Below are 26,122 nucleotides of genomic sequence, written 5' to 3' on the forward strand. Positions count from 1 at the left end.
ATGTACTTGCATAATTATTGGAGTTTTTTTTAATTGGCATAATTTCCTGAGTAGTCTATTAGGTAACTGTGAAGCGTGGCAGCAGGAGATTTCTTCTTTATATAGCATGTACACAAAGGGCCTTGATCCATATTACCTTTGAATGCCTTTGATTGAAGTCCTTAGGGCTGACTCATAAATGACTTTTTAACAGGGTAGAATTCTCATGTGATGAGCTTTATCATCTAATTATGCCTGTTTGTACAAAATAGTCCCCAAATGGAAAAAATCAAAAGTTAACAGCCGAAAATCTAGCTTCCAGCTATTTTCTCTAGCACATTATTTAATTTTTCTTATTGGAAACAATTTCAGACAGGGATGCACAAACCACTTGAAATCCAGCTGATTATTATATACCTTCTGAAAAAAAATCTTCATTTGTTAATATTCAGAACTTTCACTAATATCTAGTGTTTTCTGCACATAATATATGGAGCTTTGCATACAATTTTCTGAATTCAAGTAGCATAGATAATGTCTTCTGAAATGCATATATACATTTCTTCACAAGAACATTTGAATGCAGAGGGATGAATACTTTATTCATTATTGCCTCATAGATCACATATTTCTTTTATATCCTTAACTCCATTCAGACGCCTCATAAAGATGTCCTGAACCAGCTTTAGAATAAATATGTTGTTGTTGCCATGGCTTTTAGGTTTCTATGAGTAATTTTATGTCTGCATGGATGATATTTGTGATGCTAGGGTAAAGATTTTTTTCCCCCATTAAAACCAATTAATGGAAAAAATGTCTTAGGGCAATCTTATATGGAAAGGCCATGGCTAGGTTTAAAAAAATCTACAAGAAAATAAAATCTGAATCTGAGGGTGATCTGTCAATGGTTTCCATTGAGATGCAGATTGATACGTACTTTAGTGACCTGTTGGACAACTCCATTCCCATTATTTAGTCCTTACATAGTTCTCAGCTTTTCTCTGAAAAGCTGAAGCTTGTTTATATGGAACCATCCCTCATTTAATCCTCTGATCAACTTGGTGTGATGGTTTGGACTGAAAGTTAATGACTGGCCCGACGTCCTTCAGTGAGACCTGTACAAAAGTTGAAGAACCTAAAGAGGCCATCAAAAACTAAGGCTAACAATATAATGGCTGTATCATTATACATCACATTATACTGAAATTTATACCAAACTGGTAAATTATTATAGGGTGATTTTAATGCAACTCTTATCCTTTTTCTTGATAATGCTTAGATGGTCACTTTAATGTATATATAAGAAAGGGATGCAGTGGCTCAGGGGCTAGGATGCTGAGCTTGTCGATCGAAAGGTTGGCAGTTCAGCGGTTCAGAACCCTAGTGCTGCCGTGTAATGGGGTGAGCTCCCGTTACTTGTCCCAGCTTCTGCGAACCTAGCAGTTCGAAAGCACATAAAAGATGCAAGTAGAAAAAATAGGGACCACCCTTGGTGGGAAGGTAACAGAGTTCCGTGCGCCTTTGGCGTTGAGTCATGCTGGCCACATGACCACGGAGACGTCTTTGGACAGCGCTGACTCTTCGGCTTTGAAACAGAGATGAGCACCACCCCCTAGAGTCGGGAACGACTAGAACGTATGTGCGAGAGGAACCTTTACCTTTTATATAAGAAAAGAAGGAAGTATGGGCAAATAGAATTGCACTGACTTCCCCTGTACAAACTATTTATAAAAGTTCACAGACGCTTATAAATAGATTTGTTGTGTCTGTGCCCCCCGAGCCGGGCCTTCTGCCAGAAAGTGACTTGGAAAGTGAGGGGGAAGGGCTGTTAGGACTTAACTCGGGAGCACCGGCTTCCCTGGCTCAGCTCCAGGAGCCAGAGGCAGGCCAGGTGGAAGAGATAACGAGGCCTCCGTCCCCTGACTCTTTCCCCCCCCCAGGCCACGCCTTCAGACCCAGGTGATGGCAATCAGGCTTGGTTGGACCCTAGGTTTCGTAGGCAGGAGAGGACGGAACAACAGAAGTAGGGGTGGGGCAGGCCTAGGAAGTGCTGAGTCATGGAGCCACACCCCACAGGATATAAAGGCAGCACAAGCTGCTGTGCCTCTTCGTAGCAGGCAAATCAACTGATTAACTAAGAGTTGAAGTTTGTTCCTGGGTGACTCACTGGCGTCAAGGGGGATAACAGAGACACTTGGCAGACGCTTCCTATTTTTCTGCCAGAGCTGATAGTGTCGGCTAATTAAGCCATCACTCGAACGGAGGCGAAGGGGGACAGAACAAGATTGGTGTTTTATGATGACCTGGATATCTCTATTATAATAGTTTATGGGAAAATTGTAGATCAATATTGTGATGAAATGAACTTTATTGTGCCAGGTGCAAATGAAAGGCATTGTTATTTCTCTACTCGTCCTCCAGGGCTTTAGGAAAAGTCAAGATTTCTGCCTAAAAAATTATTAGAAGGTTGACGAGAAGCGAGAAGCTAATTTCTAGAGAAGAATATCATTATCATATTCTCGTATATCATCGTAATTATCAAAAGAAGAATTTAGACTTATCAGCAAGACAAGTAAATGCAAGATGAAATCTGTGAAGCACGCTGTCAAGAGAGATGAGAGTAGCTTGAAAAAAGAAATTGGATTAGCCCTACATTATTTACAGTGAAATTGTGTTTGAGAAGTCACAGCACTATAGGATAGAATTCCGTAGTGACGGGCTGGGCTTCCTCCGCTATCTATTTCATGATGCAAAATTAAGGAAAAAGAGAGAATTGCAGAAACATGCACCAAATCTTTCTTTCTTTTCCAGCACAAATCGAAGTGATACCATGCAAAATTTGTGGCGACAAGTCCTCTGGAATACACTATGGGGTCATCACCTGTGAAGGCTGCAAGGTATGTAATGTTTATATGTCTGTGTTGTCACTGCATTCTGTGGCAACTTCCATCTTATTTGGATTAAACGCAAATCATTTCAGTAAGGATTTTCAGAACGGTACTAAAATGTCAGCTGTTGTCCATGATCTTAAGACTACACATGTAGTCTTTTTCCGAAATGTTTCAGGACATGTACAAGTAGCGTAAAAAGAACACATTCTCTGTAAATATAAAACAGCCTCTCAACAAATATAAATGCACACATCTCTTTAGCTCAAGTCTTGCTTCTAGCTCCTATTTCGAATGAGAAAAAATTATGACATTTGAATGAAAAAGACTTGAGTTCCCCTCTGTTTGGCTTAGTCAGGGGAAATAAAAACTGCCAGCGCAGCAGGATGTTTCAGTTTGCCATACTTGCCACAGATTGTGGGGAGGGGAGGAGAGCAAATGTGTTGAATATAAAATGGATCAGAAACTTCTATTTAAGAAGGCATTGCATAGTCTCCACATATTCTGAAATATCACTCTATTGAACAGGGTTTGCTCCCGGTAAGCATTTGTAAGATTACAAAATTTTAGCAACTCATATTATTCACCTCTGAGTAATAATAGTTAAGATTTGAATAGTACTTCACAAAGCTGGAAAAAAAAAAACCTTCCTTCCTTCATAACCAGATCATGCTGCTTCTTCCTTTCTTCTTTTTTTAAGGATATCAAGTTTTCCAGAAGTCTGAAGATATGGTTAATAAAAAGGAGTAGCTTCATCATTTTTATAGATTGTACAATTGAGCACTGCCAGTCAAGAGGTTTTGGAGATAACTCTTGACTGAAATCTGTTTCTACACTCTACAGTGCTTCTCAAACTCGCTGTGTGGATTTCAAATCCATGATGGGTAGGGCATTCTGGAAGTTGAAATCCACCCATCTGAAAAGTTCTGTGGTTGAGACACCCTTTTCTGTCTAATATCATTAATTTCTCACTTTTGTATCCTGACAATCCCTCCAAAATTTTTGGAGCTTCTAGGGCTGTGATGGCAAACCTATGGCACGCGTGCCAGAGGTGTCATGCCGAGCCCTGTCTGTGGGCACCTGCACCGTTGCCAGCTGCTCTTCTGGGTTCTGTTGCACGCTTGCGTACTTTCCAACGCACGTGCATGTGCCAGAATCCGAAAAAGAGCAGCTGGCCAGTGCGCATGTCTGCATGCAATGGAACTCAGAAGAGCATCTGGCCACCGTGCCCATGCACCGTGCACATGCACACTGGCCTCCTGTTCTCTTTCGGGTTCTGGTGCTCCACTGCGGGACCACACACCCGCACTCCAGTTTCGGCACTTGGTGCCGAAAAGGTTAACCATCACTGTTCTAGGGGAAAGGGTTTAAAATTATCCAAATGTAACCTCTGCAACAACTGTGAGAGAAACTTTTAAGTTGAGAATGCAGATGGAGTAGCCTTATTCAGAGTATCGTACCTTAGTAGAGACGTATGTGAAAGCACTAAGGCTAACATTCATTATTACCCCAAACTTTATCCGGACCTGGCCAAATTTCCAAAATTATAACGCAGCCAGACACTAATTGCAAGGATGGTTCTGAATTGTTGCCTTAAATACCGAGATTTAGCTGTCTTTCTTTTTCTCCTCACTAGGGATTCTTCAGGAGGAGTCAGCAAAACAATGCCTCATATTCCTGCCCAAGGCAGAGAAACTGTTTAATTGACAGAACCAACAGAAATCGCTGCCAACACTGCCGACTGCAGAAGTGTCTTGCCCTGGGAATGTCTCGAGATGGTAAAGCCCTAGATTTCTGATTCACAGATCAGTCTTTGGAACCGTTCTTTCTTGCAGTCTGTTTTCCCTTTCCCAAAGTAAAGGCATCTTTCTGTTCAGTGACATGGATCCCTGCTGTTTCCCAAACAGAAGGCTTTGTAACTAGAGGGGTTATGATGTCAAACAGAGAGTAAAATTAATCCAAGTACAAGATGTCACAATGGAAATTTGGAACAGAATTGCTGATAAGCATTACGCTAAATTTCTCAACAACTATAATGGGATTTACCAGATCTTGGTTTAAAAAGACTTTGGAATACGGTGCTTGCTATTTTATGCATATGGCATTATGCATTTAACAGGTCCCTTCCCATCCCCCCACCACCACATTTGTCTATTAAACTGAGAGAATTCTTTAATTTCAAAACACAAACAATGCTCACAGCAGACTCAAGAGCAGCCTATGATGATGAAACTTTTTAAACTCCCTAAACAATTATTATTTATTTTTAACTATTATTTAGAGTCCACAAGGTCCCTATGTGACTGAGATGCGCAGCTTAAACTTTTCATAGATGGTAGATGAGAGATGAGAGGGGCGGGCAGGGAGAGGGAGAGGGATAAGGTCACCGAATCAAAAAAGACTCAAGGCAGCATACAGAATACTGTAAGGAAGCATGACTAGAAACAAGATACTAGTGCACTGAGTAAATTCACAAAAAAGAAAAATTTCAGCCACCAATCATAATCATTACAATTGATAATGTGAACAAATACTTGTATTGGCGGTGCATGTTTGAGGGACAAATGCTGGAAATATTATCGGTGAGATGGGCAGCATATAAATTTTATAAATAAATAAAAATATTTGTTTATTTCCTTCTAGTTTTTATGAAACAAAGGGTAAAGTAACATTACTAACTAGGATACAGAACATTTAGCAACTGGCAAATTTAAAGAGAAGAAAGTAAGCCTGAATTGGTTGCATTCTCTGAATGACAGGCTGAAAGTGCTGTCAATCAGAAACATTTTTCAGAACTCCTCAACCCTGATTGTAGTGGTGGGTTTCTACTAGTTCGCTCCAGTTAGGTAGAACTGGTAGTGGCGGCAGCAGAAGGCTCCGCCCATCCACCTGGATGTCATCATGGATGCTCTGCGCATGCACAGAGGTTCTCCATTGTAGTGGAGACAGCATCCAAGAATGTATTGTCCTCGTCTGTCAGCCAATTGGACTGAGTCTGTCAGAGCTGCGAGGATACGCCTTCTGCCAACGGTCCCCAGCTTTTGACTCAATCTTGGTCTGGACAGGTGTGGCTCCATACAACCTATTCCTGAATAACGTCTTCACTTCAAGCAACATCTTTACAATATACATTTGACTTGTTGCACGCTCCCAGCCTTGACTGGTTGAGCTGTGGATTAACGTGTGCAAGCGCTCACAGTTCTGAATTGGTAGCAAAGGTAAGTGGAACCCACTACTGCCTGACTGGTATCATAATCAACTTGGACATTATAGAAGGAAGCAAAAACAACTTTATGTGAGACGTCCTTGAAGAACATTCAAAAGTGCAGCTGTACCAGTGTAGTAGTGCAAGCAGTAATGGACATTCCTCCATATGCCCAGACAACTCCTCTTTTTAACAAGCTGCCGTGGTTGCCAATAAGATTTTGGCCATAATTCAAGGTGCTGCTTATTATTTATAAAGCTCCATAGCATGTATGTGTTGACCTTTGAGTCAATCCATGCAGTTTTCTTAGCAAGATTTTTGCAAGTGTTTTGCCATTGTCTTCTTCCTAGAACTGAGAGGGGGACTGGCCTAAGATCACCCAGCTGGTTTGATGACTAAGTCATAACTAGAACTCAGTGTCCCACCTAGTGCCATCGGCCAAACTGGCTTCTTGGTCTAGTACAGCATTCAGACAGAATCAGCATGTTGCAGGTCCGTCCATTTAACAGTGTCACCTGATGGAATCATGAAAGTTTGCCTTCTCTGTCATAATATCTGTCATCTGGAGCAACAAGATCTGAATCGTCCCAACCTTGATTTTTTTCAGACACGCTTTAAAGACTCAGCTATTCCCCCAGGCCTTGGACTAGGTGGAAGGAGGACTACTTTGTGAAGCTGAGTGCACAAGGCAGATAGTGGGTTGCCTCTTCCTGGTTAACCATTGCTTTTTCATTGATTAATTGTTTCCATAATTTGATTTTACTGTTGTTCACCAGAGTCAGTCTTTTACAAATATGGAGGAAGAAGAAAGACATTGGACTATGTTCCAATATGGCTGAAAGCAAAATGATGATATGAAAATCGGTGTGGTTAAATACATATTGTAAAAACAACTTAGGTGGAATTGTTTGGGACTTTCTTTTTTTAAGGAGACAGGGGACTGAACTACAGTGCAATGCATAGGAGAAGGGAGTCTACTACAGTTAATATATTTTGCCTTGAAAATAAACACAATTTCTTGAATATTTTCAATAACCCTTTAGGAAGAATAAAGCCTAAGAATAAAGACTGAATAGTGTTAATACAGTATATAAGAAGCTGCATTTTTTCAATAGAAATTATGTTATGTTAAAGCTTTCCTCCATTATGTTCTTAAGGGTTCCAATGCAGTAAATATGAAAGTTCTTGAATGCAGCTGCTAGTGATGTGTCCTTGCTCTATTCCATTTTTTCGCAAGTCTAAAAGCATTTATCCTGCATATTTTATTTATTTTATTTTAATTAAGAAGACCAAATCTCCTACCCCATAACGTTTTCCAGCCCTCATAATGGCAGCGGATCAAATAGTGACAATGAAATTAAAGATCCCAGAATGTCGGAAATAGTCCCTTTTCAGTAGTAAAATGCTACTTCCTGAGCATTCCCCAGAGAAAGGACATGTGCCTCTGCACCTTTGAGACAACTGTGACCTGGATGATTTCCATAGACGACATGTACCTACCCAGTGTCATGTCTCTTTTGTAGCCAAATATTACCTCAAGCTAGAAAGAAATGTTTATTCATACAGGTGTCTTCTATAGTGTCTATTGTGGATCAGCAGTGATGCCGCCAGATGTTTTTGGATTGGAGATCAAATGAATCCCAGTCAAGATAGCTAAGAGTTTGGGTTGATAGAAGTTTCAGTCCAGCATTTTCTATAGGGCTACATTTTCCCTGGTCAACAGCAGCCTCCCTCCCTCCCTCCCTCATATTCTCTCTCTCTCTCTCTCTCCCTCCCTCCCTCCCTTTCTCTCTCTCATTCTCTCTCTCCCTCTTTCCTATTCTCTCTCATTCTCTCTCTCTCATTCTCTCTGTCTCTCATTCTCTCTCTCCCTCCATCCCTCCCTCCCTCTCCCTCCCTCCCTCTCTCTCTCCCTCCCTCCCTCTCTCTCTCATTCTCTCTCTCGCTTTCATATCTCTTTCTCCCTCCCTCTCTCATTCTCACTTCCTCTTTCTCATTCTCTCTTTCATTCTCTCTCTCTCTCTCATTCTCTTTCTCTCTCTCTCTCTCTCCCTCCCTCCATCTCCCCCTCTCTCTCTCTCATTCTCTCTCTCTCTGTCTATCTCTCCCTCCCTCCCTCCCTCTCTCTCTCACACACACAACAAAGGGGGACAGAATGATGAAAGCAACATTGTGGCACACAACATGAGCTCTGCCCCTTTGGAATGCGGGTCGTGATATCACTCACATGTCGGAAGGCAGCAAAGCTTCCCATGCTTGACACTGCTTTCATCATTCTAGTGAAAACAGCAAGCATTCCTGCATGACGCTGTCCCCAGCGCTGTCCTGGCCTATTGAAAAAATGGCTAATGAAGATGGTGATATTGCTTTGCATTATGACTGACAGTTTTCTCCCTTTTCTTGTCACAGGAAATGAACCCTTTTATTATTTTAAGGTTATATGTGACAAATACTTTTCTGAGATGTAATCCACAAATTGTACTTCTTTAGAGGAAGTGCGATTCCTGTAGAGTGTTTCCCTTGGTCTGTTATTTCCCTTCATCGTTACCTGTACAACATTCTCTCCCACCTCCCCAAAAAGTGTGTAACGATAACAGCCCCGTTGACAGATTGTGATGATAGGGAGTTAGGGGCTTGTTATCTTCCGAAAGTACTAATCCTGTTAGGGCACAGATTAAAGGTTTGGAGAAAATTGATAAATCACACAGGATGGAAATCTGAAGAGGACATTTTTAGAGAGCCCTGGTTTGCAGCACAGTGAACATGGGGAGATGAAAAAGCAATTGCAAGGCTGCTCATTATGCAGGGCAGGTTGGTGGTTGCCTGGCACTCTAGGAAGAATATTCTCTTGATTTCAGTCGAACTTAGGCTAGGGTGAGCAATTGGAGTGAGCGAGCCTGGGAGAGTAGGCCCTATAGCTCCACTGTCAACAAAAGACAACCAGTAAAAGAGTACACATACAAGGATACACATACAAGGACAACAGGTTGTCACTGTGGGTGACAATAACCTATGGCCTAACTGTCTCTATCTTTGTGTGTGTTTTAAAAGAAAATGTTTAAAATATTCTTTGTTTCCTCCAGAAATTTCAGGTTCAGTTAAAAAGAATGTTTAACTCAAAAAACTTGAGTTTTTAAATAATTTGGAATTATTTCAATTCCAAATTTCCAGAGGAGGTTATCCAGGGGTGAAATCCAGCAGGTTCTGACAGGTTCTGGAGAAGCGGAAATTTCGAGTAGTTCGGAGAACCAGCAAATACCACCTCTGGCTGGCCCCAGAGTGGGGAGGGAATGGGGATTTTGCAGTATCCTTCTCCTGGAGTGGGATGGGAATGGAGATTTTGCAGTATCCTTCCCATGCCATGCCCACCAAGCCACGCCCAGAGAACCGGTAGTAAAAAAAAATTGGATTTCACCACTGAGTATATCACATCATTTTCTTCCACTGTGTTAGTGGAAACCAATCAGTTAAAAATTAAAATAATCTCTCTTTACAATGACCAACATTAACTGTTATCCTAAACATTATAAAACCAAGAACAGGCTGATTTATTTGAAAAAAAAAATCATCATTGTGTTACTAAATCTTTTTTTAATGAATGCATATCTCATCTGCAAAATAGATTTCTAGAGGAATCAGACAGGGCAGACTATTTTGATTGAAATTTACTGGACTTGTAAGAAGAAATCAACTGTAAACGATCCTGATAAACCTGATATGTGAATCTATGACAATAATGAGTATGAAGGGTCATCTTTTAAATACAAATTACCTAATTTGCATACATATATATTATATCTGTAATTATGTGATTGACATAAATGGTGTATGCAGTAAAACTTCAATTCACTCTAATGGACAGACCATTAATTTAACTAACAAACTATTTATTAAATGGAATAAAGTTAAAGCAAAACATTTCTTGTTGCATCTGGAGTCATTACTTCAGGTCCATTACTTTCTAGTAGATTAATCTCATGATTACTGGTTTTAAGGTAAAGTTACTGAGATTTCCAAGGGAATGATGCAGAAACATCTTGATTCTGTACTTTAATAAGTATATAAAAATAAAGCTTTTCTCACCATGAAGTTAAACAGGCGGAAACAAAACTTAATTGCTCGAACTATTATATGAACAAATTTTCTCTCCCATTAAAAATAGATAAGTTCATAGTTGCTCAATATTAATTCTATTTGAGTTCCTGTATAGGTAATTTCAACCTCTGCACAGTAAGGATCAAATATATATAGGACTATATTCCTCAGTTGATCTAATTGGGACAAAATAAGAGATTTATATGCAATGATTTTAAAGAAAATTGCATACTGAAAGTAATCTCCCAGGTGCCATGGTGCTTATACTGAATGAATGAATGAATGAATGAATGAATGAATGAATGAATGAATGAATGAATGAATGAATGAATGAAGACTTCCAGTGATGGACATCTCATACCCTATAAAAATTCTCTAAACCAAATGTGGTTTCTTAAACTCCTTCGTTGCCTTATATGTGGCCTAAATCCATTCAATTGTGCTTTATCCAATAACCATCATTAAACCACAGATTGACATAGTCTTTAAAGATTAATGATCTCTAATCAGTTTGAAGCACTTAGTACTCTGCACCTGGCATATAGGTCAAAGTGATATTTTAAAAATAAGAATACCAATGTATTTTTGAAATTCTTCTTGTTTCAGCTGTAAAGTTTGGAAGAATGTCCAAGAAGCAGAGGGACAGTCTCTATGCTGAGGTACAGAAACATCAGCAGCGGCTGCAGGAGCAGCGCCAGCAACAGAGCGGCGAGGCTGAAGCCTTGGCCCGAGTCTACAGCAGTAGCATCAGCAATGGCTTAAGCAACCTGAACAATGAAACGGATGGCACTTATTCAAATGGGCATGTCATTGACCTGCCGAAGTCAGAGGGTTATTACAGTGTGGATTCTGCTCAGCCCTCCCCAGATCAGTCTGGCTTAGACATGACCGGAATCAAACAGATCAAGCAAGAACCTATTTATGACCTCACTTCTGTACCAAACTTGTTTACCTATAGCTTTTGCAACAACGGACAATTAGCTCCAGGGATAACCATGGCAGAAATAGGTAAGATAATCCTGTCTTTGGTGGTCAGTGTAATTTTTACAATGGTTGTGTGTCTTTCTCTCAAGCTGAGAGGTGCATTTGTAACGGGTTGATCCTGTCTGACTAGGTTTGTTGTAGAGTCAGTTTACGGAATTCTAAAATGTTTACATTACTTAAATGGAGCAATTCATGATCTGTTTATGAAGCTGAACGCCACAGTCCATGATAAATCAATCAAATGATAATTACTAAATAGAGAGCTTGTATCAAAAGAGCTCATTATCATGAGAGTTTAATGATCTTTTTGACAACTATACACATTCTTGTCAACAAATCGCTCTGAGAGTGGATCATTAATAGAACTGGCATGAAAATTAATTATAATGCAGAACTTTGTGATCTTGCATTGAAGACTCAAGATTTACATCCGCATTTGGCATAGATGACTTCACACTGTCCCTATTAATTCGTTGGAGAATTTTATTTCAAGTGTTAGGCATAATTTCTTCAGTTGTGACTCTGATAATTGGTAGTGTAATCTCATTGTTAGGTGTCTTGTATAGGGAGGAAGGTGATGTCTTTATGATGGCCAATATTTTCTATTCACAGATACGTTAAAAGACTTAATTATTTTTAATCAATGATTGTTGTATTTGTTATAATCATAATTTATTCCTCTTGTATGCCATTCAGTAGAATGTGCTTTCTAAAAATTCTTCTCAGGCCAAAGTTGACTTTCTAGCTAGAAAAATAAAGCCCTAAATATCTGTTCTGCTAGCATTTAAATACATTTATGAAGAGAAATAAAAATAGACTACTTCTGGGCAATTAGTCTTGGTTGGATTTGGAGATGTACATCTGCAAGTTGAGGGCAAAACGGCATGATCCAACCTACTTCAAAATTCAATTCAAAACAGATTTGTGCATATTCAGTAATGGGCAAGCATCAAAATGCCTGCAGCTGCTTTTGTTCCTTCTTTTCTTTGGCAGGATAAAATGGTAGACTTTTTAGAAGGAATTGACCCTGCCACGTTTCATCCAGATGCAGTCAAGGACTTCATTAAATGTTTGAAATATTTCCCTGGTGCCTCTTTCAAGGCAGAGATTAACAGAGAGGGGGAAAGGACAGCACAGCAAATTGTTCCCCAAAAGGGCCTATAGAGATGGGTTGAATTAATGGTGAAAGTATCCTACCTCCAAATGAAATGTATTCTTTTTTAAAAACCATTTAAACTCTTGGCCAGTGATAGCTAACCTTTTTGCCGTCACGTGCCAAAAGCAGGGGTAGTGCGGGGGGTCGCGTGTGCGCATACCCACACCCATAATTCAATGACCCACACACCCACACCCACATGCATGCACAAGCCCCCCCCCCAGTGCTCTCCCTGTTTTTGGCACATGACAGCAAAATGGTTACCGGTGGGCCTGGAACGTCCGTTTTTCACCCTCCCCAGGCTCCAGAGGCTTTCCAGAGGGCAAAAACAGCCTCCCCCCCCCAGAGGCCAGAAATGGCTGTTTCTGACTTCTGGTGGGCCTGGAAGGCCTGAAAATCAGCTGACCGGGGTGCGCATGTGCACTGGAGCTGAGCTAGGGCAACGCTCATGTGCCCACAAATATGGCTCCGCGTGCCACTTGTGGCACACATGCCATAGGTTTGCCATCACAGCTCTAGGCCCTTCATTTTCTGAGATCCTGAGATTCATATTGTAGTGAAGAATTCCCATTGACTTGCCCTTCTAATCAATACAATTTCTGAAATACCAGGTGTACTGGGATAGCTGGATGGCAAATATGGCTGCTCCTGAAAAGAAACCTCTCAGAATGGGATACCAGGCTGGAGAAGCCCATTGATAAACATTTAGAGCTTGAGTGTCACTCAATCAGTTCATTATAACAAGTAGGCTGGCCCACTGTGGTAAAAGGTAGGGGTGAAATCCAGCAGGTTCTGACACGTTCTGGAGAACTGGTAGCGGAAATTTTGAGTAGTTTGGAGAACTGGCAAATACCACCTCTGGCTGTCCCCAGTGGGGTGGGAATGGAGATTTTGCAATATCCTTCCCCCAGGAGTGAGATGGGAATGGAGATTTTTGCAGTATCCTTCCCCTGCCACATCCACCAAGCAACACCCACCAAGAAACACCACGCCCACCAAACTACGCCCACAGAGCCAGTGTAAAAAAAATTGGATTTTACCACTGGTAAAAGGCCATAGAGATATGCAGGCCGTGAACAGGTTGGCCCAAAGAAAACGGCACTGTTAGGCTTGCTATCCTCTTACTCTTAAAAGCAGTGAACATTTTGGCTAGCCCTTATGAATCCAGTCTCTTTCTTGATTTTAAATTGGTATTCTGCCCTTAGTCACTTAAAGAAGCTGGGCAGCTTTGGAAGTGGGGGAAAGATATAAATAAATGTTAATCCATTCACTCATAATTGAGAAACCTACGCCAGCACGGATCATGCAGAATTTAAAAGTAAGATATGGCTCCAAAGGGCTTCTGGACTGGTCAGCTGTGAAACCATATTCAAAATGCTAAGAAACGAAGAGAGCTCTAAATTGGCTGACAGGATCATCACAAACGTGTATTTTAATTCTGTTTGCACAGGAGAGAGCAGAGTTAAGCCTTCTAGCTGGCCACATTAATGAGCATTGAGTACTAAGAAAATGAACGAAGCCTGAAGCGCTGCCACCCATACCACCCCAAGAGAGCTCTGATAGGCAGAGAATTTAATGAGGCGATAAACTCATTGGCCAGTCACTTACTGAATGTCAGGGAAAATACTTGACACACACGCACACCCCGTCCGCCCCCAGTCCTCTCCATATATGGAAGTGAAAAAGCAAAATTGCATTTTGTCTGCAAAAAGCCTCCAAAGCAGCAGAGAAGCCATGGAGTCTGTAACCACTTTGGAGCCATCTGATTCAGTTTGCTACATCAAAGCAGCTCCCACTTCATTTTGTGAATCTGCTTCCATGGGAATTGAACTGCATCTTTGTCAAAGTGAAGCACCCCTTTGAAGCTTTCCATAGCCTTGAGCTCCAGAGCTTTCCTAAAACCACAGACTAATTAGAACAAAGCAATAGCTCTTTTGGGGCTGTCTTCTCAAATCTGCTGGGTCTTGGCTGATTACACCACACAGACTACACCTACCAAACTAAGCCAAAATATAATTTATTTCTTCTTAGCTTTGCATGTGGATATCATAACTGGGCTGCAAAAATCAAGATGATCGCTAGCTAGCATCAAAAGGATGGTTAACACTTTCAGTCTTTGCCGCCATGTTGGGATCATCTGGATTATTATTTTTTTATTTTATTTTTTTTGATCACCTGGATCTGGAAGTGCTACTAAAATCCTTAAGCTAACATTTCCCTTGCTTCCATCTCTTGAAACACAGGACTCAAAAGTGACAGAGCAGGCCCAGCATCTCAAGGCAGCTCTTCTAGTGGTCATCTGGAACTTTGCAGCCCAGATGTGGTAGATCAAGCTTAGCAGTGTTGTGATAATCCAGTCTTCATGGTATATAAGCATATTTTTTTAGTGTGGGGTGACTGTAGTAAATATTATAAATATATACACAAATGTAGCATGTGTGAATTCAACCAGTTTTCTTGCATTTCTCAATACAGTGTTTTTCAAACTTTAAGATGTGTGGACTTCAACTCCCAGAATTCTGGGAATTGAAGTCACAAGTCTTAAGTGGCCATGTTTGAAAAACACTTGATTGGTGAAATGTATAAATTGAACTGATGAATAAGAAATTGTACAGTCATCTATAAGAATTGTTGGAATGGAGACAGATTCTATCTTTGTCAACAGTATTTTTCTTAATGGAAAGTTGCTTTTTCCATATACTCCAACATCTTGGGACTTCTATGCAATAAAAATATAGACACATAGACACTGCTTTAGTGGTACTATCTTATCTATGGGTACTACCTTACTTAGTGGTACTACCTTATCTAGCTCAGAAGCACTGCTTCATGGTTACTGTATAAGATTGAAGGATAACTTTGTTACATAAAGCAAGGGGTTTGATGATTTAAAAAACAATGACTTCAGGTTGTAGACATAAGCCTAACTCAGGTTCTGATGGGTAGACATATGCTGGGCTAAAGTTTGATTAACATGATTTACTAAATAAACCATGTCTCTTCGCTTGTAGAATTAATTAGCTGAGGTCTATAGCAAAGATTAAGTTTCACCTAAGTAACAGAGTCCAAGAGATGATATCTGAATTAAGTCATTAAATATTTCTCCTTTGTGTAACAGCCAACCTGATGAAGAATTCTGGACATCTCAAAATATTGCACTAAAGATTTTTGGTTGATTCTAATAAAGTTTCTGATAAAACACACCCATTGATAACTTTGAATGGGACACCTCACCTTATGACTGCAATGACTTACAGTCATAAGTCAAGGACTACTTGTATCCCATTCCTTAACAATGGACCAGGATTAAGAGTTAGAATCAAAATGTTTCGAGAAAGATAACTGATCTTTTAACTTATCATTACTGTTTTCATGAGAAATGAGAGGAAGCCAAGTATTGCACTATTTTTCAATTTTATGTTTTCAAAGAGGCTTAGAATGGGAAAAAAATTAAATAGGAAAGATGGTTCCAGCAAGGAGACAGAGTTACTGAGAATGCTTTTCATGTATTGAATTCCTCTTTGCCCAGCGGTTTGTTAAAACCTCACAATGGGACCAACATTAAAAAAAAAAAAAAGTAGTAAAAGCGGTAGAAGGCCTGCAGAGAAACTGTGGTTTTAAACAGAGCAGGAAAGAAAGGCAAGCTTCTTAAAATGGTATAGTTATATTAATTTTTCTTGTTTCTGGTCCCACTAGTCATAAACAGAGAATGACTCAGTAATTAAGGGAAGAGTGGGTACACAATGGCAACCCTGTTAGCTTGAAGGCTATCCCATGAGAAAGACAGTTATCACGGGCTTAATAGGTTCTAACCACATTTTCCAGATTGGGATCACAGCACTCAGATCCTTACAGATCGAAACAAAGCTTCCTTATGCTTTAAAGCTGCGGTGCAGCCTTGAATGCTCGGCTCACAATGCAAATTACTGCTGTTTAAGCAAACCCGCCAAGCGAAGAATGGGCTACAGGGTTGCCAAAATGCAGAGCAACCAGGGGCTCTGTGCCTTGCTGTTATCCTTCAGTGTTTGCAGGTACCCGTTTAAAAGAGAGGCCGGAAACGTAGTTTAGCTGTACCTGTATTTTTACCGAACCCAAAATGTTTTTCAAGCTCTCCTGAATGATTAAAAAAACATTATTTAATGCACTGAATATCACTTAGGCTATTTTCATTTTTCCTGTGTGTCTGTTTGTTCTGGCTGGGGAGATGCACTGACAAGAAAACCTGAGCATTTTGCTAGCTTCCTAAAATGACAATATTAGAGCTCCTGTGGCTGTTCACAGAAACAGAGCTGGATTCCCATAGGAGAGAGATGTGAAGGAGTCAGAGTTTTCACTTTTTGCATTTGTTGAACACGAAGCAGAGAATCTTCTGGAAATCTGTTCGGATGTCAACGTACTAGGCTGGGCATTCTCTGATTCATGGTCCTTTACAGAACTTTCCCAAGGGACAATCTGTCCCAACTTTGGAGTTTATTTAAGTATCACTGAGCTCCAAAATCCCTCCCCCTCTCTCTCCCCCCCCCCCCTCCGCCTCTCTCTTTTACTTTTATCCTAAACCTCTTCCTCATACACAAAATTATTTGCCTGGGGACTTCTTATGGCTCTGTCCTCTTTTATCTTCCTTGCCCACAACTAATTTTAAGATCCCTCTTAGAGAATCATATTTAATTATTCCGGCTTTAAAGATTGCTTGGATATATTTCAGTTATAGTTCTGTAGATCAAGGTTGCCATCTAGTGAGTGTTGAAGTCATCAGATTCTTCAGAAATGCAGTTAAAACACTGCTCAATGTGTGGATTACATTGGTTGTGCAGAGTGAATATTATTCAGGGGTGAATAAAGCATTGTGGCTGAATCTGATATTGAGGGCAGATGAGCAACAGGTGAAAATCTTACTGACTACTGCAGATTGAGTCCCCTCCATCCTTTTTCCTGGTCGCTTGACTTCTGGTCCAAAGATTGTAACCTGTCCACTGCACACATGTAAATAAACACAAATAGGCCCAACACAAGGAGACACATAAGCATACAGAGATACTTCATCATGCCTAAGAAAATGAGAAACTTCCTATGGCCATTCCTGCTCAAAAGCTGGAAAGAATTTCCGAACCCATGTTATCCCTACTTTGCTTTAAATAGGTATTTTAATTAAATAATATTAATAGAAGAGATGCTTACATTTTAAAATGTTATATGTAGGACTCCAGTACCATTTCTTATTTATAGAAATATTTCTGAGCCTCTCGGTCCTTTAGACATTATTTATTCATGTTTTATTCCAATTTATATAGTCACCTATCTCAAAAACACAACTCTGTGTAGTGTTTAGAATATGCATCCTAGTTACATCCTAGTTATATCCTCCCTGGTTTCAAATAGCAAAGAGTCAGAATACATAGAAGAGAAAGGAGAAATGTAACTTTGTGCATTTATCTTCTGGTAAATTTGTTAGTGATGCGGTTTAATATGACCATTTTTTTAAGGGAACCACAAATAAGATTCACAGCCCTATGCATACCTTCTCAAGAATAAATCTCAGAGTTCAATGGAATTTACTACTAGATAAGCAAGCTGAGAATTGTAGGTTGGTGAATTATAGAAAATTAATACACTGGCAGTTGAAGTCACCATAAGCACCTTCAATTTTGTTTGAAGGCTCATGAAATAAAGTTCTTTTAAAAATTACTTCACAGCTTTTCTTTTTTCACTAATTATTGATATTTTACATATTAAAAAGTCACTTAAAGCTTTAAATATGTATATAGCTATAAATATAGGTGAAAACTCCTTCAAATATTATAATAATCTTAAAAAGAACTATTTAAAATACCGTATATACTCGAATATAAGCCGATCCGAGTATAAGCCGAGGTCCCCAATTTTACCCCAAAAACTGGGGTAAACTGGGGACTCGAGTATAAGCCGAGGGTGGGAAATGAGGCACCTACCGGTTGGGGAAACCCTCCCTCCCTCAGCTGAGAAGGCTGGCGGCTCCCCCGCCCCGCCCTCTCACTGCACCGGCAGGGCTTCCCCGCGCCGTCCGGTAAAATGTGAAAAAAAGGAAAAAAAAAAAACTCGAGTATAAGCCGTATATACTCGAGTATAAGCCGAGGGGCTTAAAAAAAAAAAACCTCGAGTATAAGCCATATAGACCCGAGTATAAGCCGAGGGGACGTTTTTCAGCACAAAAAACGTGCTGAAAAACTCGGCTTATACTCGAGTATATACGGTAGTCAAATGAATAACTATTTTGACTTTTGAAAAGAAGATATTTTATGTAACCTGCAATTTTAGTCCAATTTGTTGTTATTGTTTTGTTTTTATTTATTTTTATATCACATTACATTAAATTTTAAAAAGAATAAAAATATAAATTTGGGGGGGGGGAAGTAAATAAAAGAAATAAAATTAGCAAGTAAATTTTAACAAGTACAAAGAAAGAAATAGAGGTATTAAAAAAAATACTCTACTACCAGTTTGCATCCTGCCTGCACGCAGATCACTTTTGATGACGTTCGGGTCAGTGGGCAGAGCTTCCCGTCAGTTTTACTACCGGTTCTATAGAACTGGTGAGAACTGTGAGCAACCCACCACTGCTCTAGAGCTGTGATGGTGAACCTATGGCATGTGTGCTGAAAGTGGTACACAGAGCCATCTCTCCAGGCACGCCAACTGTCGCCCGTTGCTCTTCCGGGTTCCAGCAGGCACATGCGTGCTGGCCAGCTGGTCTTTGTGCACGCGGGAGCACCAAAAACCAGAAGAGCAGCTTCCCGGCATGCATGCGCGTGCCGGGAAGCTGAGCTTCCGGTTTCTGGTGCACATATGCACACTGAGCAGCTGGTCTTTGCGCATCCATCATGTCAGAAATCAGTTTCCAGTGCTCTTGCGTGCACATGCACGTGCACTCCCCATTTCGGCACTTGGTGCCAAAAAGTTTTACCAACGCTGCTCTAGAGGAAGTAGACTATCTACTTCCCACCATCTAGAACTTGTGCAGAAAGTTGCAATCAGTTATCAGTCCTGCCCTGTCTATTATTCCTGGTCATAGGTGAAATGTGCATCTGAGAAATAAGAGAGACATATTAGAAATTCATAAAAAATCTTGACATGCAAAAAAAAAAACTGAAGAAAATGAATCTGGTTAAATTCTTACATATTTGGGGAACAGGAATTTCCTTCCTTCCTCCCTCCCTCCCTCCTTTCTAGAATTGCAGAGGTAATAACCCTTCTCCAATCAAGGCCCATTCCCCCCCCCCTTGCAGTGATTCATTCAGAAAATTGAACAATGGAGGTGGGGAACAAAGAAAAGGTTTTTCCTCTTCCCAAACTAGAATGAAGAAGGGGGAGGAAATCAGATTTTGGATCATGAGTGTTCTCAGCACAGTTTCTCTCTGTATGTCTCAGTATTTCTATTCCAGAAATAGAAAAAAAGGGAGGATGGGGAAAAGACTCTTTTTTGGGGAGAATCAACAATAGTAGGTGATCATGCAGAAGCATAGCTAGGAGTAATAGGTTGATCGTACTTCTTCTCTGATATAAGATCCTGATAAAGTTTAGTTACACGTGTACATTGTCAAAACCAATTTATGGCAGATGCTAGCCCTGCATGAGCTAAAATCCTAGGCGCTCCCAAGTAAATATAGAGAAATACTGCACGCCCTTCAGAGGTTTATTCTGGCAGTGACAAGCATGTCCAGAAGAGTCTATGCAGGAAAAGTTATCCAAAAGAAATCAGTTTTAAATTTATTTTTAAGGTTTCTTTTTCCCTTCTTTATTTAGACAATGGAATTATAAATCCCAAGGGCTATGCAATCTACAAAGGAGCTTCATTCAATTAACTTTAAAACCAAATGTAACTTCAAAGCAACTTCATGAAGCAAAAGAATCTTATTATCTATCTATCTATCTATCTATCTATCTATCTATCTATCTATATCTATCTATCTATCTATCTATCTATCTATCTATCTATCTATCTATCTATCTATCATCTATACTGTTCATCTCACTTAAATGACTCTGGGCACTTTACAAATAAAAATTGAAAAAACAGGCATAGAAAAACAATAATAAAAATGGAGTTTAAAAGAGAATTAAGGATTAGAAATGTTTCAAAGGTGGAAGCCACCAACCAACTTCACTCTTCAATCCCCATGCCAGCCACATCTTGATATGTATGGGGGGACCCATCCAGTGGTGGGATTCAGCCAGTTCACACCACTTCAGGAGAACCAGTTGTTAACTTTCTGAGCAGTTTGGCAAACTGGTTGTTGGAAGAAATCATTAGGGCAGAAAACCGGTTGTTAAATCACTTGAATCCCACTACTGGATCCATCTCATCTCCAGGGGCCAAACAATCCTTTCAGTATGCCCTGAGAGAACTTCAATCTGACTTCCTGTTGCAGCCATTGCAGGCAATTCTGAGGTCCACACCAAAGGACGTGAAAGTACTGCAGGAAGCATTTCAGGAAAGGAGCCTTCTCCACAGCACTGTCCAAAGTTGTTTGTGCCCCATAAAGTTGCTTTATAGAAGTAAATCACCTCATGATTCCACTTAAATCAAGGATGTCTGATCCCTGGGCTTCAGTTCCCAGAATTCCTTAAAGTTGCTATGATTGGACACCTCCCAATTTAAATGAAGCGTCACCACACAATAATTTATATGAAGGTCATTCTGACATTTTTCTGGCAATGTGACGCACTGGTGATAAGGCAAGGAAAATATAGAATAGAATAGAATTTTTATTGGCCAAGAGTGACTGGACACACAAGGAATTTGCTCTCAGTGTACATAAAAGAAATGATACCGTCATGAAGGTACAATGCTTACAACACTTAATGATAGTCATAGGCTACAAATAAACAATCAGGAAACAATATCAGTATAAATCATAAGGATACAAGCAAAAAAGTTACAGTCATAAGTGGAAGGAGATGGGTGATGGGAACGATGAGAAGATTAATAATAGTGCAGATTTAGTAAATAGTTTGATAGTGTTGAGGGAACTATTTGTTTAGCAGAGTGATGGCCTTCGGGAAAAAACTGTTCTTGTGTCTAGTTGTTCTGGTGTGCAGTGCTCTATAGCGTCGTTTGAGTTGAAACATTTTATGTCCAGGATGTGAGAGGTCTGTAAATATTTTCAAAGCCCTCTTTTTGATTCGTGCAGTATACAGGTCCTCAATGGAAGGCAGGTTGATAGCAATTGTTATACATTTGCATAGGGTCAGAAGGAGAAGAACAAAACTGAAGATGACGGGAAATGAGAAGAAACAGATAATTGGGCAGAGAGAAAAAATTGTTTAGTCATTATTATGAATAATTCAACAGGCAAGCAACTTTTCACAGACAGTTCTTTATGCTTAGATGAGTTGTCAAACTCCTTTTCTTATAACAGACACACTGCTTTGTTTATTTACTTACTTACTTACTTATTTCCTGCCATTATTATTTTTATAAGCAAGTCAACAGACCTTTCCCCGCCTCCTATTTTTCCCACCTCTGAGGTGGGTTGAGCTGAGAGAGTGTGACTGGCCCAACGTGCCCCACCTCACATGCAACTAGAACTCACAGTCTCCCGCTATCTAGTCTAGTCCCTTAACCACTAGATTAAACTGGCTCTATATGACCTGCAGTCTTGTCAAATATTTGCAGAATTCATTAGATCAAGAAAAAGGGCAATACTAAGTCATGAGGATTTATTGCTTAAAACCTGTGCATAGAATACGCTGGAAAGTACTCCTTGCTCCATTCTCGATCATATAAGGTCCCTACTAGATTACTACTGCCTGGGAGAACAACTAAGCATTGACCTCTCCCGTCATTGTGAGGGCCATCTAAAATGTTTGGCAGGTTTTCAGAGTATTCTGCTTATACACCTGATTAAGAAAAAAATCCCTCAGTTCAATCTTGCTTCTTCTAACTCATTGATTTCTTAACTGTTGTAAGTATAAGCCATCTAAATCTTTAGACCAGGGGTGTCCAAACTTGGTCCCTTTAAGACTTTTGGACTTCAACTCCCAGAGTTCCTCAGCCAGCTTTGCTGGCTGAGGGACTCTGGGAGTTGAAGTCCAAAAGTCTTAAAGGGACCAAGTTTGGACACCCCTGCTTTAGACTCAGAGGGGAGGACTTAAAGGAGAGGGTTGGAAAAGGCAAAAGAGGAAAAACCCTTAGCAGAATTGATGATTTTTTTTTTGACACTTTTCTCCAATCGCCACCCCCACACTGCAGAGATCCATGGAAAGTTTTCAGGCACTTTACATGCAAAATCCCAAGGACAGCAAAAAGAACCATACTGGGGAAGCTGAATTAAAAAACGAACTTAATTAAAATACCCTAAAAATAGTCAGGAAAAAAAATTAAGCCCAAAGACATGGTGCAAAAATTAGTTTCCTAAAAGTCACCAGGACCTCAGGGGACAAAGTATTCCATAGAGATGGGGCAGCCACAGACATTAACTTGCAATGAAACTGAAAGAGAAAAACAATGCCTACATTGCTATACCAGAATTTTCCTCTTATCTTGAATTCAGCAACTTGCATGTCCAGTTCTTTGACATGACCAATTGTTGCCATGGTCTTGTGATGTCCAACTATCCTTCACTGGTGGGAAAAATGAAAAGCCTATTAAGCTGTTCCTAAACTGATACTTGAATTAGAAGCCTGGAATGGCACAATTTTGATTTTGAACGAATGCTAGAAAAGCTGTCAATGCAAAGAAAAACAGCAACTGCAAACCATAAGGCTCAGTACATATATGTTATTTATTTATTTGTTAAATAAATAAATTTATTTATTTGTTAAATTCATTTGCCACCTATCTTGCCATGATGGGACTACTATAAGGCAGGGGTCTCCAACCTTGGCAACTTCAAGACTTGTGGACTTCAACTCCCAGAATTCCACAGCCAGCAAAACTGGCTGAGGAACTCTGGGAATTGAAGTCCACAAGTCTTAAAGTTGCCAAGATTGGAGACCCCTGCTCTAAGGTGACTTTCAATAATAAAAAGGGGAAAAAATGAAAGGTGTTTAAGAAAAACAGAAGGGAGACACTCTATAAAGGGAGACTCGAGGTTCAAACCTTACCCCCCACCCCCACCCCCACCCCACACAGATTTTATAACAGGACAAAAGCCACTTGGGAGGAACATTTGACTTATGTAAATGTTATCCTGATAGATCTTAGCCTGTTCTAGGACTCTTTCTCTTGGAGCTTGTCCGACAGAGCTCTTAATCTTAGAAAAGATGATGATCAATTGATAGATGGATAGAAGAAGGATGGAGGAACAGAAAATAAAGGTTTATCCATATGGCTATCGATTCTGTTACTAGATGAGACAACAACCTTTTTGTTTGTTTGTTTGAGTGGAGAACTTCACTGCAAATTCAGCCTGTGCTGTGTTTTGCAGGTGTTTTTTAATTATTTATTTTACACACCAAGTGGATTTAGCTGGATTGGCTGGAGTGCTTACTTCTATACAGACTTTGTAGACAAAGAAATACCCCATTGCCTGAGGCCCTTTTCTTTGCTGTCTGCATTATAATTGCATTACGGTTGTGTTTGTGTATCTAGCTTATATAGATTTATATGAATGTAGTTTATAATGTAAGACTGTTTGCTTCAGAAACAATGTTAAATTAGTTGTTACACCCCAAGACAAATAAAGAACTGAAATGGGGTGCAGGGCAAACTCTTAAGTAGTGAAAGAAGATTGGTACAGAGGGGTGCCTATAAAACTATTTGGCCTAGGCCACGAGTCTGCAAACTTGGCTCTTTTAAGACTTGTGGACTTCAACTCCCAGAGTTCCTCAGCCAGCAAAGCTCTCTGGGAGTTGAAGTCCACAAGTCTTAAAAGAGCCAAGTTTGCAGACCCGTGGCCTAGGGGTACAAAGGGAAAAATAAAATTAGCGGATGAGTTTAAAAATAACTCACTTAAAATTTTAGTAACATTATTTCTACATGGTTAATAATGCAATGCCCATTCTTATGTAGATAAAATTTTTTTAAAAAAAGTTATACAATAGAGTGAATTTAAATTGTGTGCACTTGCTATAAATAAATCCAGTTCATTATATCCCGTGGCCATCAAATAAGGTCAACGTACAATTGGCAAATAATGACTTTTGGCAGTATTCCTAATTGAGGGCTTACCAGTTTATGCTGGCATCAAAACCTTCAAATATCCCCCTTTTCATTTTGAACAATAATGACTATTCCAAGAAGTGGATCAGCCATACCCTTACTGTGAGCTGGATTTATTTTTCCCTTAATAGTTTTGTATTTTTTGTGCTGAATCACCCTGAGGGCAAAACATTTAAAGGGGGGGGGAAAAAATCTTACGACAGTATTTTTGGAAAGCAATCAGAATAATTCCCCATTATTTGGCATGATGTGTATGTGAGTGTGTCTCTCTGATGTGTGTATCTGTGTTATATACACATACTCCTACCCAACTGAAATCAGAATTACTTCTCAGCAGAGTTCTCATAGAATAGAAATAGAACAATTGAAAACATCCAGCGTCAGATATGAAACAAACAAAAGCCAAAAAATAAATATCATAATGCTTAAAAACCACAATCGGCACAAAAGCAAAAATAAAAGCATAAAAAAGGAAAGAGAAAGTGGCATTCCATAAATATAGAGGAAAGGATAAATGCTCCCGGGCTAATCTAATAGGTTTAAAAGAAGATGTCACTGCAAAATCATTGCAAGCCCTCTGAAAGAATTCCTTCTTCACAGATTTCCAAAAAGGCAGTAAGGAACAGACCAACTCAATATCCATCTGTTCCACAGCATTAGCCTTGCCACAAAAAAAGCAGCATCTTTTTGTTTAACACCCGCCCCCCGCCCCAAGCTTCTAAAAATGCAGATTTTCTGTACTTGTTCTAACAAGGTGGGCCAGTATGATTGGGTGATGCAATTGCCAATCAAAGGAACCCCGTCCCATGTTATTCTCCAGCAGAAGCCATATGTCTGGAACCCATACCACATTTCAGACGTCAGTACAATTGAACGTGTTCAGAAATATTTTACAAGAAGAGTTCTCCACTCCTCTGAACACAACAAAATACCTTATGCCACCAGACCTGAAATCTTGAATTTAGAAAACTTAGAACTCCGCCGCCTTCAACAAGATGTATGTTTAACTCATAGAATCATCTATTGCAATGCCCTTCCTGTTGAAGACTACTTCAGCTTCAATCATAACAATACAAGAGCAAACAATAGATTTAAACTCAATGTTAACCGTTTCAATCTTGATTGCAGAAAATATGACTTCTGTAATAGAGTTATTAGTGCTTGGAATACTTTACCTGACTCTGTGGTCTCTTCTCAAAATCCCCAAAGCTTTAACCAAAAACTCTCCACTATTGACCTCACCCCATTCCTAAGAGGTCTATAAGGGACGTGCATAAGAGCACAAACGTGCCTATCGTTCCTGTCCTATTGTTTTTCTTTCATTATATCCAATTAATATAGTTATTACATACTTATGCTCATATATATGCTTATATATTATATAGTTATTTTCATGCTTATGCTTATATATACTGTTGTGACAAATAAAAAAACCAAAAAGAAGGCATGAAGTGAAGGAGAAGGCTCTGTCTGTGAGCGGTGGGTAAAAAAACAAGTCCAAAAAAGAGTCAAAGTCCAAGCTTGGGAATACATCCCTCTATCTGGAAGAGGGGATTGGGAATATTTTTAATATTGAAGTCGGCTAGTATTAATGTGAGGGATAAGTTAGCCTGCTTTTGGGGGAGAAAAGCTATTTTTAATGATTTAATAAAAGTTCTATTATTTATTTAACTGCA

At 39.7% G+C, this 26,122-nt stretch overlaps 1 protein-coding gene across 1 annotated transcript in view; it reads left to right on the top strand.

Moving 5' to 3' along the window:
- Positions 1–26,122, top strand: part of RORB (RAR related orphan receptor B) — a 154,818-nt gene that overhangs the window by 97,795 nt on the left and 30,901 nt on the right. Inside the window, exons 2-4 of the mRNA XM_058169002.1 lie at positions 2,791–2,876; positions 4,504–4,645; positions 10,774–11,175. Of these exons, the coding sequence (XP_058024985.1) occupies positions 2,791–2,876; positions 4,504–4,645; positions 10,774–11,175 (630 nt within the window). The remainder of the gene's footprint in view (positions 1–2,790; positions 2,877–4,503; positions 4,646–10,773; positions 11,176–26,122) is intronic.

This window comes from Ahaetulla prasina, chromosome 2, assembly GCF_028640845.1.
Source record: "Ahaetulla prasina isolate Xishuangbanna chromosome 2, ASM2864084v1, whole genome shotgun sequence".
NCBI classification, from domain to species: Eukaryota; Metazoa; Chordata; class Lepidosauria; order Squamata; family Colubridae; genus Ahaetulla; species Ahaetulla prasina.